General features: G+C 43.1%; 1 protein-coding gene across 1 annotated transcript; it reads right to left on the minus strand.

Annotated features, from left to right (window-relative positions):
* Nucleotides 1–727: 727 nt before the first annotated feature.
* On the minus strand, nucleotides 728–11031 carry LOC124667579 (V-type proton ATPase subunit a1). Its single transcript, XM_047204838.1, has 18 exons — nucleotides 10876–11031; nucleotides 9330–9374; nucleotides 8475–8597; nucleotides 8222–8329; nucleotides 7765–7878; nucleotides 7521–7688; nucleotides 7121–7258; nucleotides 6779–6886; nucleotides 6549–6656; nucleotides 6325–6473; nucleotides 5581–5734; nucleotides 4753–4913; nucleotides 4058–4264; nucleotides 3803–3986; nucleotides 3617–3700; nucleotides 1413–1606; nucleotides 1273–1332; nucleotides 728–1076 (listed from the first exon to the last, which is right to left on the minus strand). The coding sequence occupies exons 1-18, from the start codon at nucleotides 11014–11016 to the stop codon at nucleotides 872–874; spliced, it is 2451 nt and encodes an 816-aa protein (XP_047060794.1). The 5' UTR covers nucleotides 11017–11031; the 3' UTR covers nucleotides 728–871.
* Nucleotides 11032–16009: the final 4978 nt, after the last annotated feature.

The following is a 16009-nucleotide window of genomic DNA, read 5'->3' on the forward strand; positions in this document are numbered from 1 at the left end:
TTTAAGCACTAATTTTTTCTTTTTTACATGCCACCTGATAAGTCAATGTTTTTATGAAACAGCTTGGTAGATGCGTAGCACGTATAGATGTACACATGATTTTTTAATATATTTTTTAAATTTTGAAATATATCTAAAATATATTCAAATAAAAATATACGGAGTATATGTACCCATGAGCCAAAACAACCCCATAGACGGATTCCTGATGTTATAGCTACTAGTTACCACAAATATCTCTCTCATTTAATTACATGTCATGTCAAACATTGCATCAAAATGTACCACCTAAGTTACTTTCATTATAAGTAATCTTACTACTCTTTGTTACTCTCCACTATGGCTATAACCCATTAATATCCCCACAGAAAACACACAATCGTTCCATGAACAGTTGATAGGTGAGAAACTTGCTTGTAGAAGACAGAAGATCAGGCACAAAAAGAATACTTCACATGATTATTTCAATAAACAGATATTATAGTTGATGAATCTCATGCCTTACAGTGGGATACAGTAATGATGATGTGCCATTTTTTCTTCTCTAGTAAGTGACAAAATGTGACAGCTAAAAGTAGACTGATCAAATCTACATTTCTATCTTTTCGTTAGCTACTATAATCTGCCTCTCCACAGGAGGCACTGTACGACAAGCCTGCCCTCTACAATATTACCGTAAAATTACAAAATCTCCTTCCCCTCGTCTGACAGCCTCAACCAACGACTGTAGGTGCTTGGGAAGAAGTCTGGTGGTGTGACAAAATGCTGTGTATTGGGGAAAACCTATCCTTCTCACGAAGTTCCACAACTGTGCCCCAAAATTTTCAAGAGCAAGTTTAATCTCTCCAACGCGCCGAATTCGGTATGTATATCAGTCTTCGTCGTCTTCTAGCAGAGCAAATGAAAATGGTTTGAATTTGTAGCCATCCCCGTGGTAGAACTTGTTCATAAACTCAACCCAGTGTAGACGCAATGCATGAAGAAAGGCACTTAATGATTCCATCCCGAGCAATATAAACGCAGTAGCAAAGGCAAAAACTATAAGCCCCACTGATCTCACGATCAGACTATCATACCTGTCAACAATACAGTAAATAGTTCAAGTTAGCAACTGCTACAGATAACAATCACCCAGGGGTTATGTAATATATAATCATGCATCCCAGGGCAGTCTAACGAGAAGACAAACATCAGCGTACAAACAAAAAGGTCAGAATGCAGAGCAAACAGTGAAGCAAAAACGCCCAAATAGAAGACAAAATTGATGCTTACCCCCATGCAAGCAAAAGCAACTTCTCGTAGAAGACTGTTGATAGCTCAGAATGTGCCAAGCTGAAGTAAAATGACAGTACACTGAGTCATCGAAAGAAACAACAGGTGAAATTTTGCAACAAAAATGACAGAAGGCAAACCTCAAGGCCCAAAGTCGAAGGTATGATGCCGTATTTGATACAGCCCCAAGAACGAACTCGATGGAATGTATCATTTGGTGCACAAAAACTTCACCAAAATTGAAATCATCATGACGTGAACGGGCAGAGTCAGGTTCAGAATCTGGATCCATTTCAGATGTCCCAAGGAAGCGATAGCTGTGACCTTGAAATCTCTAGATTAAGGTATGGAAGATTAGCAATCAAACAGATATAGTAACAATAACCTAGTTTTTTTTTTACTCAATCATAAGCTGAACTTATTAACCTAATGACAATGACTGCATTTCGAAAGAAAAAATCACCAGGATGCAGAATAACAACTATAACAGTGTGATATCAAAAAGAAGTGCTAGTTTTACAACTGTAGGAAAAAAATTCTCATTTATTTCCCATGGTATTCTTAGATCTTGGACCAGTAGATACAACTATACAAGCATCCATGCAAGAGCCAGACATTTATCAATTCAAGCCTAATTCAAAATGACCAGGATTGCAAAAAACATGCGGCTCCAACTTAAGTGGAGGGGTGAACCACACAGGAGGATGTTTTGTCTCATGGCCAGGGGTGTTTCGTTTTTAATCCATTTCTTCCACTAAACAGGTATATGGGTGCTTCAAAGATATGTTCCAAATATTACTCCCTCCATTCCAAATTAGTTGACGCAGCTTTTTATTCCCAAACAAGCAAAAGTACACACTAAAATGCGCTTATAAAGCGCGTCTATATAAATGTGTATCTAGACCAAATCTGACCAAAGGCTGCTGCGTCAACTAATATGGAACGGATGCAGTATATTCTGAGCGAAACACAACTCCAAACAACAAAACCGGCATGCCTTTGTCACAGCAATAGACCAGTTTTCTAACCAGCCAGCACTAAAACGCGCTTATAAAGCGCGTCTATATACATGTGTATCTAGACCAAATCTGACCAAAGGCTGCATCAACTAATTTGACAGAGGCAGTATGTTCTGAACGAAACACAACTCCAAACAACAAAACCGGCATGCCTTTGTCACAGCAATTGACCAGTTTTCTAACCAGCCAGGGTCTGGTTCTGACCCCCTTTACAGTTTCCAAAACCCTGCTTGTGGCAGATCAATCATCAACCAGTGGTTCATGTAATCCTATACATTTTCAGGATTATTAGGTCTTGCATAAAGACCAGGAAATCATCCTTGTTGCACTATGCATGTAATGATGTAAACCCTAAAGGTTAAAAAGGATGTCCCAAAGCTTGAATATGCATTGCACTTAAGTTTATCAACCTGGCAATATAGTACTCCCTCCGATCCTAAAAAAGTGTCCGGAGCCTATTACAAACACGTTTTGCATTTAAGTCCTTCTGAAATCAGGAAAAGAAGCACACAGTACGTACACAGTACGTTCGCGTCACACGCGACGCGAGTTTTCTCGCTTGGGCCAATCCATTCCCGGCAAAGCCACATAGGTAATTAACTGCACGTGGTCTGCCTAATAAAAAGTGGAGTGCGGGTTAAGAGACAAGAAAACTTGAGGATCTTTTTGCAAATTATCATGTCAGCATTTTTTCTGGACCGGAGGGAGTACCATTATTTGCACAAAGCATATGTTGCTTGGCCATTGACTCCAATGGAATACAACTTCAAGTAGCATTTTTTACCAGTTACCACCCTATGAATTGCAAGTCATAACTTAACTCATTGTGAATTTTCATATAAATACGACCTATGCCAATACAGAACATAAGGCCTGCAGAGATTATGGACTAAGTTTATGGTTGTTAGTTCAAGCATTAGGAGTTTAGGACAAACCAACACAGAACCAACGCTGGAGGTGACGGTAGAGGCTGACTGCTCTGTCATGCTGAACATGAGTACAAGCCGCACGCAGGACCGTTCTTGTCTGGGCCATATATAGTTGCAGAAATTCGTCTTTTGCTTGCTTCAGGTCGAAGAGCATTGTTCATGGAAGTACATAGGTCACAAAATGACCCTAGCCATTGTCTAGCTAGTTATGGTCTGGCTAGGATTGAGCCCGGATGAGATCCTGGACGTTATCCTTCAGGATTGTAATGCTCTACTTTTGAAGCAATATAAACCCCTTTTACCCGCAAAGAAAAAAACACAGCACCAATGCAAAGTCTATCTCAAATAGGTACGTAATTGTCATTTCAATAATCAGGCTTTTTCATAACAACATACCTCCTTATGAAGTCTCCTCAGAATGAAAGGCTTGGGGAAGAGCATCCATGGAACAGCTATAAGAGCCAGAACCAGCAAAATCATCTGCATGGGAGGAGGGGAACTGGTAAGCAGGCAACCAGGTGTGAACAGAAAAAGATGCATATAATGGAGCATTTAACTTGTTTCGTCAGAAGGTTACAGAACCTGGAGTCCCCTCTGGCCCCAAAACAGTTCATTCTCTCCAAGATCTCCAGCAGGGTCAAGGAACATATATATCATTACGTGATAAAGATCGGCTTTAGAGCCCGTGCACCACTTGATGAGAATTAGGAGTGCTAAGTAACCAAAGAGGCTATTCAGAAAAATCATCTGCGGTATAAATTGGTGCCTGGGGAACTCACATTGTTATAAACATCCATCTTGCATCAAAATAAGAAAGATGCCACAAAGATATACTACCTTATGTCAAGGGCATTTTTATGAAACTTTGCATCAAAATAACTCAATAAAATCCCCAAATTCATCTGGGAGACACCCATCAGTATAGACATCTTCATCTTCAACGAATTTAGAAAGGGTAACTCAGATCGACTTCCACGCCAGCTTGGGTCCACTCCAAAAGGGTAGGGATCACGAACTTTTATGAGACCGGCAGTATGTGCATCACTGGCACACATGATGAGTGTTAGATCTTCAGAGAAAAAAGGTTTCTTACAAATTATCATCTGACAACATTTGTTAAAGAGAAAGACTACGACCTAAACATCTCATGTAGTACCAACCAATAAGAAAACAGAAATAATCAAATGGATACTGACATCTGAATCTTTAATACTCCCTCCGTTCTTTTTTAATTGACTCGGATTTAGCACAAAGTTATGCTAAATTCGAGTCAATTAAAAAGGAACGGAGGGAGTACCTTGCATGCCCAGAACCACAAGAAAAAAATGTTTTACTAGTTTAAATAACTTGCAAAACTAGAGCAACTCGTTACCCTAAATGCCCATACATATGGAATGTATTCAAAAAGTTGAGAACAAATAATAACAGTCGCAGCTGAACATAACTTCAGCTTGGTTGAGATATTTAACTAAAGTCGCAGTTTCCCAGCATAACAGCACATTCAGGTAACTATCAAATGGTGAAGTCCATACCTGCAGGAATTGTCACGACATGCATACGCAGATTTGCCAAATATATGGAATGGAACTGAGAAGAACTCGTTGTATATGAGCCCACAGTATATTGAGAACAATGCCATCAGAAGAATAACATAACGCCCACCAAATGCCATCTCCGTAAAGCTATCAAGCTTCTGCGATAACCAATGGACCAGGCATAAGATAACAGGCTGAATGCAGTGCAGGCGAGCCATAGTTATAAAATGATACTTACAAGCACATAATTTGGTAAATGACTTTAAAACAGTGAGCATGGGTGGACACAGACACAATTTCCAATGTGATCCTCTGCATGCAGAGATATTGGGCTCCATCTAGAGTGTAACACGGAATTTCTCGACTCCTACGCAAAATATACCATAGCTAAATAATGGGTTCTCCACACCTTTTGCAGATGTACTGCTATGACAACATAGGTCCCCACATGCCCTCTACCTCCATCTGCATTGACACTGATCCTTACAAATAAGAACTGGTACTGTTCTTTGACTCGTTCAATTCCTCTCCTAGAGATGTTGGGGTAAAACCCAATATAGGATTTTAGTATATGTATATACTTGCACAAGATATTGCACCTAATTGGACAATTTGCTAATAAATCATGGAATAACATGGTTTACACATGTTTTTCACACCATATGCATTCAAATCTTACCATAAAGAATAGCATACCACAATCTGACGGTAGGGACCAACTATAGAAGGCACAAAAGAAATGACAACATGCTGGAAGTAGGTTCAACGGCTGTTACCACAACAAAAAGGAGGGGGGGGGGGATGTCTGAGTTGAGCTCAAAATACCTGAGAGGACAGTTTCTTTTCACGAAGTATAAGAAACAAAGCTCCAATCAACAAACATATTCCATGACCCCAATCTCCAAACATAACAGCAAAAAGAAATGGGAATGTGATAACAGAATATACAGCTGGATTAATTTCTTCATATCGACCAACACTGCAACAGCACAAAATTCGTAATCAATTCACTAAGGGTTCATGGAAAAAACTTCATAGTATCAGCTTCTCTTTGATCAAGGAATACAAAACAAAGATATATAATAAAATGAAAAATTCCAAGACAAAGAAGGCCAGTCTTGCATGGCCTTGATTAACAAGAAAAAGATTAACAACTCTCTAGAAAGTGCTGAAAGGTAAATAAGCCAACCTAATCTAAATTTGAACAACTAATGCTTGGCTTCAGAATTATAATCTACTGCACCTAACAATGCAGCCAGCATTAACTCTTGCTCACCACCCCTCAATGACAAACCAACAAATCCTTGAAGCATTATAGCAGAATTGTGCTGAATTAAGTAGCTATTACAACATGATCTGCTTTGTGCTGGATTAAGTAGCTATTACAACATTATCTGCTACGACTACTTTGCTCAAGACCTCCAAATGCACAATGATGATATTGAACAGAAATTTAATTCTCAAACATAACAATCCACATTCACTTGGTTTTTCCATAACTTCCAAAAGGGCACAAGTGTAACAAATAAAACAATTTAATCAGGTTAATGTTTGCACCAAGGTACATACCCATATGCATCAACAATCTCCTGGTAAGCATTTGTAAATTTATCAGTTCGGAAGTATGTAGGTGGTGAGTCAATAGTGTCCATCTCATGAAATATTATTCCAACTTGTGAGTTGCTGTGAAGTGTTGCACGCTGCAGAACATCCTCGATCTGAAGAACAACTCAAAAGTAAGATAACGGTTCCAAATTTTAAGATATGTGCACAATGAATGTTGCAATTCTGACCTGAGATTTAGCAAATATTGGACACCATCCTTCTCCAACAAGGCATTTCTTTGTTACATCAAAGTTCAGCATGTTCAGTGTATCATAAACAGCTTTCTCCTTCTTTACCTAAAAAGAGAAGAGAAAATGTTTGAATTTGCAAAAGCAGGTACTAGCACAAACACGGAGCATCAATTTCTAGGAAAGGCAATATACAGACACAAAATGAAAAAATACTATTACTTGATTACCATGATTATCCACCTCCATAATTGGGAGCCTACTGACTCAAGTGCTTTGTTTCTGTGCTGAATTCCAGCATCCAAGGTGACTTCAAGATCAGAGAGGCGTGATGACACCTGCAAAAATTTTGGAGTCAGTCCTTGATATACTTCAGAAAAGTGTATTATAACGTTACATCAGGATGGCACTCGTGTACTTCAAAACAAAACAAAATGACAAATACGTTGCTAAAAACTGGATATTACCTAGGCCTCCAGGCTATACTACCGAAAATTATATGTAAAATAAAATGGAGGGAGTATTTATTCTTGCTAGAGAAGGTCTTCTCCCCATACATGAAATTAAAGTACCTCACGAAAAATTTGCCTCTGCTTGACCATCTCCTCTGGGACAGGGTAGCAACTTGCTCCAAATGAAGCACAAATCCTCAAAATTATTGCTTTAGTCTGCTCTCCAGAAAAGTAAACTACAAAAACAGTCTTCTCTACCTGTCAGAGTGTAACTTACCGTTAGATACTGTTTAAAAACTTTGGAGGTCTCAAGGTACCGAACAAACTGTCATGTGCAGAGTTCATTTCAGTTTTATATTGCATTAATTTGGGATGCAAATCCAACTGAAGATAAAGAAAAAGTGAAGCTATCACAATCAGTAAATAGTTTAAGGCAGAATATACACAAGAACTTTTTTAATACTCTGTATAATAAACACAAGAATATTAGAGAAGGCAAACCACGATTGCGGAGACAGACCTCTTCACCAGAAATGGGATCAGTAACAGGTTCCCCTGCAGGTGCTTGATTGAAAAACATATTTCCTCTCGTAGATCGGAAAAGCATCGTCTCAAAAGCCAATGCCTTGGACTTCAATACTATCCCACTAACAAACCTAACACCAGACTCTGAGGCCCCTTGTATACCCTGAGAACATTTTGTGTTAGAACTGAATGGAAGAACTTGACAATATTAACTTTCAGGGTAAGAATTAAGATAACACCTGCTCAAGCAAATAAGAATTGCCCTCATCCACTTCCTTGTCATATATGTGTTCATCTAGCTCCAGGTCGGATGGAGTTGCATGATTTTGAGAAGCAGCAAGGATGCGACCTGCCTGCAAGAAGTTATTTCAGAAGGCATGGAAAGCAACAGAAAACGGGACAGACATATTATTAAAAGCATAGATACTATGGAACTGACATATAATAATAACTATGCTAGGAATTCGTAATCGCCAACCAGAGTTAAACTTCATAATTTAAACCACATATAATATCCAGTCATCAGCTACAGACAGCAAATTTCTACGTTAATTGCAACATTTTCCAGAAGAAAGTACCCAGGGGCTATCACTAGAGGGTGCTGCAAGTACACTAGTGCAGAACTTTCTTAAATCTTAACAGTCAATAGAAATAGCAAGAAAAATTAATTCCACGTTCAGAAGTATCAAGAACAACCTTTGACAAGACCAGCTTGAATTCAAAAAGTTCGTTGTATCTCTGCTGTAATGTCCCGCTATTACTATTCATCTCAAGCAGCTCATGCTCATGCTCACCCAATTTTGCCTGCAGAAACAACAAAAGGAACTATTCACTTTCCTTCAAAACAAACTAAACATTTTCCCTAGCAATGACTACTTGTTGCATAAACAACAGAAATCCAAAAGGAATACTTATGTAGTTTTGTTATAAAATGACAAGGTTAATGTACCTCTAGCTCCTCCAAATCAATCTCAGGTTGTAGTGCAGGCCGGACAGAAGATCTAACACCTGCCCTGTTGATCTGATCACTGAAAAACTTAAGCTTCCGTGACATTTCTGCACACCGCTTTACCTGAATTGGAATCGCAACAGGCTTATAAATATGAATGTACATAAAAGAGTTACTGAACAACATATACTAGTACTGAAATACTCCAAATATATATACTAGTGGTGAACTATCATATACTTCCTTCCCCAAAAGGTTACTTGAAGTCAGCAAACTTATCCACTGATAGTAATTCTTCAATTGCATTACTAACTAAGCAAGTTACTGTTCTAATCCTTTTTTGTCCAGCATCTTTGTTACTCCAAAATTCTAAGCAAGAAAACATCCTACAAAATGTTTGTCAACAACATACATTATATCTGCTGGCTTCTTAAACTTTGAAAAGACAATAATCTCACTTTCTTGTCCATCAACTGTACAAAGGTGATATCTCACTACTGCATAGCCATGATATATCAAGGACCTAGGATACAAATAGATCAGATGGAATAAAAATAAATAAAATGATGTGTGGACTTAACAAGCAAAAACTACTGATCAGCCTCCACTTGTGTCCTGGAGGTCCTGGGTTCAAATCAGACTCCATGCACAATAAAATGCAAGGGAAAGGCTGCCTAGAAATACCCTTCCCCAGACCCGACAATGTGTGGGAGCTTTCAGCACTGGGTACGCTCTGTGAGTTATATTAACAACAAAATAGCATCCAAGACTTTCTACTTGCATAGATAGAATAAGTGCATCCAACATGTGTGATAAACATAAAAATCAGACCAAGGATGACATAATTTAGATCACCTGATTGACAAATATACGCTGAAAAGGACTCTTATCCTCATTCAACTGCAAAACAAGGGATAAAAAACATGTCAGCAATTGAACAATTGTAGACTGACAAACATAACAAATAAAAAGCTACTGATTTGAAAGTAAGCAACGAGCATAACTTTTTTTGTACCATGAAACCGTAGGGGAAACGACGAACATAACTTCCTACAGCGTAACCATATCAATGAAGTTTTTAAGGATGGCATCACATCTACAAAGTCCAAAATACAGTCTCTCATTTTTTATATGGTATAATCTACTCTGGTGTGGCCTACTGGCCTGGAAAAGACCCTGCTAGATGATCTTCGGTCCCCCAGGTGCCAACCATCAGGAATTAGTATCATCATCCACCGACCAAACTATGATTCTCAACTGGCAATCGTGATCAATCTTTATCCCCTGGAGCTGCTCCCGCTATTCAAGCTGAGGTCTATGGCCTTCTCCTAGCAGCAAAGATTGCAGTTCTATCAAATCTCCGTGACGGCAACTACCTACCTCACAGATAAGAAATAACCATTCTGCCCCAGGCCACTCGATGATCCGCCCCCAGAGACACACTGGCCTTCTATTCAACATCCCAAGAGAGCTCATACTACAGCGCAGAAGTATGCTCCAGGACATGTAAATGCAATCACTCACAAGGCTCTACTCTCTATTGTATTAGTAGCAGTCACAGGTGTAACTTTTGAGGAGGAATTCGAATAACCAGCAGCTATCAGTTTTCCTAACATCCCGACATAATATATATGGTTAATGAAGCCCAAAACCCAGTTCCTTCTCAGATACTTATTTCAGGCAATGCATAGTGCAGTCAAACTAGGCATTCAGAAAGTGTCCGCATACACTCATTACTCCGGTTCATCAATTAAAACCTGGTAAATCACAATGCATGTAACATCCATGAACCCCCTAGCAACTCGTTCGCATAAATTTCATGATGCATGTATATGGTTACTGAAGCCCAAAATCCAATTCCTTATCAAGTACTTACAGACAATGCACCGCGCAGTAAAACTAGGCATTCAGAAATTGTTCGCATACATTCATTACACCAGTTCACGAATTAAAACCTGGTAAATCACAATGCATGTAACATCCATGAACTAACCCCCTAGCAACTGGTTCGCATAAATCTCATTATGCAGATTGGCTATTCGTTAACATAAATTGGACTTAACGCTAATGCCAACTAGGATCAAAACAAGCTAAAGCACACACAAAGAGCATGCGTGCAGCATTTTCTCTGTCGCATGTATCATCGAAGTTCAACTTCACTGAAGCAGATACCACAGTGAGATCACCTGGTCCAGAACAATCTCACGCCCACTAAGCAATCAATCCAAAGCAGCTCAATGACACGCAGATCAAACACTAGCTCTCCGACCTGAGCGAAGGGGAAAAACAGCTAGATCCGAGAGCTTGGCGAGTGGCACGCACGCGGGCGAGCGAGGCAGAGATCACGGTTCGCGAGGCTAGATCAGGCAGATCCGCGAGGTAGGGAGAGAGAGGCACTCACGTCCTTGAACTGGATGAGTCCGACCTCGCCGAGGTAGGTGACGGCGAGGCGCGCGGTCTCGGCGGGGAAGATGAGCTGCACGAAGCACATCTTCTCGGAGCGGAGGTGGTCCATGGGGGGCAGGCGGTCGAGGAGCCCCATCGCCCCGGGGCGGCCCCCTCCCGGAGCTGCTTCCAGGAAGAGGTTCGCCAGCGCGGGGACGGGCGGCGGCCGGTGGCGCGGCGCGGTGTGCCGGTGTGGCGCGGTGGTGGTGGCTCAGATCTGACGGAGGGTGGCTCGGCCCAGTTTTACTCAAAGGCGCAGGCACCAGTGCGCAACCGCCATGACCCGGGTCCCGCCCGACCCGTGGGAAGAAAGGAGGAGGAGTTGGACGTGGAAACGTCTCGGAAATCGGCCGCTGTCGCTGCCCTGTGGGCCCTCCTGGGTGGGCGCGGACCGGTCGAAGTTTCTGTGCGTTTGTGCGAGGACGCCCTCCGGGTTTGGTGGATTTTGCGCGAGAGACCCTGTCGGTTTACGCGTTCGGGAATCGGAGAGCTTCCGCGATCCGGGAATGGGCCTGCTTGGTTTGGGTTGGGAGTTGGGACCAGATGCGAAAGGGAAAGCTGGTGCTTGACTGCTTGTACGGGGATTGGGCCAGACCATGTGGCCCCCGTTGTTGGGTGGGTTCCGGTCGAATAATTGATGGTTTAATTGTGGGCCGATGATGGCCTTGTCGGCAGAATGTATGGGCCGTAGTGGATCCATTTGAAATAGGAATCGGCCCACTTGAGAATGGAATAGCAATTTCGAACCATAAAGATCTGGCTGCTTTCCGTTTTCCTTCTATGAAAGAAGATGGCCACATCTACTTCTGGGGCGTGTTTGGTAACTCGCATGCTCTTTGGCTAGTCTCGGTGGGAACGAAAAAACGAGTGATGCGATGTTCGGGAGGATTTGCGTTATGGCATGCACATGTCTTAAAGCACTTCCAGTGCAAGCATGATAATAACGCCTGAATCGGCAGTTTTTTCAGGGCCAGACCGCACGAGATGGAGGGAGACCGCGAAATCCCGACGGCGTTGCATGGCAAAGTTAAGGATCATCTCTATCCACCTTCTCCATTAGCCCCGACCAAAAATCACTATTTCTTTCTTTCGGCATTGACAACGGTGGGGACACAGATACACCCCTATGGTAGATTTACCTCTACTCCCGCACCGTACCCCCATCCTCTGGAGGAGGATCTTGTCTTTTTGATCTCCGACACTCGATCCGCGTCACCGTCTGAAGCGAAGCAGCGGTGTTATTCTTATTCACCGACTCTAGCTCGTGTCCATCGTCTGCCATGGTGGACATAAACCACACCCTCATGCCGTACTATCTGCCCCACTGTAGATTGGTTTAGGTACAAGGTTGGGTCGATTTTGACGTTGCCCATGTTAGATCGATTTGATTAGGAAACCAGTTCGAACCTATTCATCAGGCATCATCAATACTCATAGTTGCCATTTAGGCATGGGTCATGCTGCTACAGAAATCGGGTGTGCCGCCTTTCCTCTTCTCACCTACCTTCCTATGTTACCAAAATATCAGGAGGGCATATATCAAAACTGCACTGCATCTACAACTGCAACAGCAACAACAGAGGCTGTCCAAATTCTTCGGAGGAGGTAGACTATTTGTGAAACGCGTGCCATTTAATATCAGTGCATTGACGTTTACATATCATTTCAGTTTTCCTACTTCTAGAAAATGGTAGATAAATACTTTCACATAGGAAGTGTTGATTTTAGCTCACATTCGTCATTATGAATGCTAAATGAATTCTTAGGCACAAGACCAACTCAAAAAGATGCCAGATTATTGCACAAATTTGTTTTGGTGCCAAATGTATGCAACAAATGGGCTACATCCCACATACTTATGCCGTCAAACCGTGGTTAGAAACGTGTTGTTGGTCGAGTGTTTCACCGGGAGTCCGGCACACTTTGCCCATTGTTCGACAAAATACACCCGGCAAACTTAATGACACTCGGCAACATGGTCGTTTCGGGTAGTGACAGATATAATTTGAGCCAAAAGTCCGGCTGCTTTCTATTTTCATCTTCTGAAGGGAACTGTTTGTGGACAGAGATTTGGTGCACATGAGCACCAGTGATCTCACTTCGAAAAATAAATTAAAAATCATATTTCTAAGCTTCATAAAAATCTGAAAATAAATCATGATGTAGCTGGTATTGTATCCCACAATCGTGTAAATTTTCAACTTAAAATAATATGTATTTTAGACTGCACAAAAATAACAAATGCATAGATCCGAGTACAGTGATTCAAATCTACAAAAAGAAAACAGATTTTGTCATTTTTGTATAGGTCAAAAAACAAAACATTTGAAATTGAGATTTTGTAGGTTAGTGGGGTATATCATTAGGTACTTTTAGAATTTTGTTACATAATTTTTTTAAATATATAAATATAATTTTCGATTTTTTTAATCTGGCAAGAGCACTGATGCCCAGGATCCAATATGACTTTTCGACTGTCTAGTGGCTACTTTCTGTTGCGATGGCCTGACCAATCCGAGTTGGAGCGTTCCCATGAGACGTTAGCAAGGAGGAGGAGTTCTTGCAGCACAGGGTCTCTTTGATTTTGACGTCAAGTCCGGCTGTTGGTTTTTGATAGGGGAAGTTAGGAGATTGCTTTTGCAGGGCCCTTTTCATTCAATTTGACTCTCATAGTATTGTGGAAGACGAAGATCATTATTGGGATCGAGGTGTTGATCGAGTTGCTCCAGACAGTCCACATCTTCGGCGATCTGTTCGTGACCCAGTACTTAATTATCGCACTCCTATATGTGTTGCAGTAGTCGTCCACTCACGCAAGTTGTGGTAAATCTTTCTATGCGTCTACTTCAAGGACAATCCTCACTCTGAATTTTTTTTTTTTGGATAAAGAATCCTCACTCTGATGACTCTGATCGAGCTCCTAATCTTTTCACCTCTCGAGTTTCTTTTCCGGGGATTTCACCAGAGGTTAACAGCGGCGCAAAGCAGAAGAATCATCAGCCATTGTCGTCTTTTGTTTCTTCGCCTCTGATTTTGTGAACATGACACCGTATCATATACTCCTATGTCCTATCGAGCTGAAAAGCATGGGGATTTGTGATAATGCCAGATGGAACCGTCGGGAGTTGGCCGCACGCACGCGCGCGCGACTGATCGTGATCAGCCCCCGCGAAAACGACCCGCGATTTGTTGCGACCACGAGAGGTTCCCGCAAACCATCATGGTTTAGCAGTTAGCACGGCGCTACCAAGGCAACGAAAGAGAAGACCACAGAGCGCAAGCGTATACGTGTACCGTGTACGAGAAAGCTACGTAGAGGGAGCGAGAGGCGACCGTGCGATGAGGAAGCCACAGCGAAACCCTCGCTCCCGACGTCGACGTACCACGTAATAATACCAGTACTGCTAGTGCTACGATCGCCATTATGCTGTGCGATGCGCCGGTGGTTACCAACGATCGCAGCACGGGCGTTGAATGCCCCGTGCGCTGAGAGCGAGAGCTAGCTAGCTATAGCCAGCTCGGAGCGGACGGCCGGTTAGACGGTGGACGGAGCGAGCCGGCCGGCGGGCCGTAGGTGTCAACGGAACGGAGCAGTGGATACAACGGCAAGCAAGCTGGAGCTAGCACGTACTACGATAACTACGACGTACCTGCGACTGGCCGGCCGTCATATGTGCTGTAGTAGTCGCGTGTACGTGTACGACTTTACACGAGTGCCGGCCTAGTCCGGGCAAGTAGTGAATCGCCATCTCTTATCTTGGCCGCATCACAATTACTAAGATGACCTCGATCCAACTAATGACGCGTCACCTCATCACAGAGCACCATCGATGCCGATTTTCCATAGTGTCTAGTACAGTTTCACCATCAGATTTTAGCCGAAGCACGTGCAGTAGAAACAAGGGCGTAATTCGTTGCTCGCATCGCAATTTTTTTTTCAAGAACACGCACAAGCTGCGCGTGTCTTCATTCATTAAGATAGAAAGGAGTTTTGATATACAAGAACGAGCCCAGGTCACAAGTCGACTTGTCTCTCCACCCCACACAAACACACACCTACGTTACACCTCGTGAACCCCCACTTTGAGCAAGTCCACCCTCCAAACCGGCCTGCTTCCATCGCTCAACCTCCGCCGCGATCCGTCTGCAAAGCTCCATAGGTAGCACAGCAACTCTGTCGAAGGTCCTGGCATTGCGTTCCAGTCACAATTCTCTGGCGACCAAGACGACCAGGGCGTTCACCTCTCTCCTGCCAGGTCCTGGAGTACCCTCCTGCAATCTCCTCCACCAACTCGGAATCTCATCGTGCGCCATAGGGGTGTAGCGATGTAGTCGCCTGGCCAGCAATAGGTGGTACCAAACCTCTCTTGCAAACGAACACTGGATCGTCAAATGCTCAATGGTCTCCGGTTCTTGGTAACAAAGCGGGCAAAGCGGCGAGTGCTGCAGACCCCTCCGTGCAAGCCTGTCCGAAGTCCACAAGCGATTCCTCAACACCAGCCAGAGGTGCATCTTGTGTTTCAACGGTGCTCTCGCAGCCCACAACTGTTTGGCGCCCGCCATAGCTGTTCTCCCCAGGAAGAAGAGAGCATAGGCCGACTTCGCGGTATAGACGCCGGTCGCAGTTCCTCTCCATGCAAAGACGTCCTGACAACCCGGCTGCACCATGACTTGCTGGAGACGTTCCCAAACCTGGAGATACTCCACCAATGCGGCCACAGAGGGGGTTCCACGGAAAGTCGTAGCCCAGCAATTGTGGTGCAGGGCCATGGCCACCATGTCGTCTCTCCGCCCAGGTTTAAGGAGCTTGAATAGCGTCGGCGCCAACTGCTCAAAACTTTCCCCATCTATCCACATGTCCTGCCAAAATCTGATACGTTGTCCGTCTCCTAGCGTGCACTGCAGTCCAGCGGTAAAGAGCTCCTCCGCCTCCTGCGGCAACGAGAACCGCAGCCCCTTCCAAGGCTTATCCTCGTCCGCACGCTCATGCCATCTCCACCTCGTCCGGAGCGCAAGGTTGAGCAGCCGCAGGTTCTTGATGCCTAGACCTCCTAGGAGCTTCAGAGAGCAGACCGAGTCCCAGGCCACCA

This window comes from Lolium rigidum, chromosome 6 (assembly GCF_022539505.1).
Source record: "Lolium rigidum isolate FL_2022 chromosome 6, APGP_CSIRO_Lrig_0.1, whole genome shotgun sequence".
NCBI lineage: Eukaryota > Viridiplantae > Streptophyta > Magnoliopsida > Poales > Poaceae > Lolium > Lolium rigidum.

Bases quoted from the DNA above. Each gene is read 5' to 3' on its own strand.
- LOC124667579 (XM_047204838.1), bottom strand. From the start codon at position 11,016: ATGGGGCTCCTCGACCGCCTGCCCCCCATGGACCACCTCCGCTCCGAG. The intron at 8,330-8,474 runs GTACATTAACCT...TTGTTTCTGCAG, and splicing joins TTGATTTGGAGGAGCTAGAG to GCAAAATTGGGTGAGCATGA. The intron at 1,077-1,272 runs GTAAGCATCAAT...TATTGTTGACAG, and splicing joins TTGCTTTTGCTTGCATGGGG to GTATGATAGTCTGATCGTGA.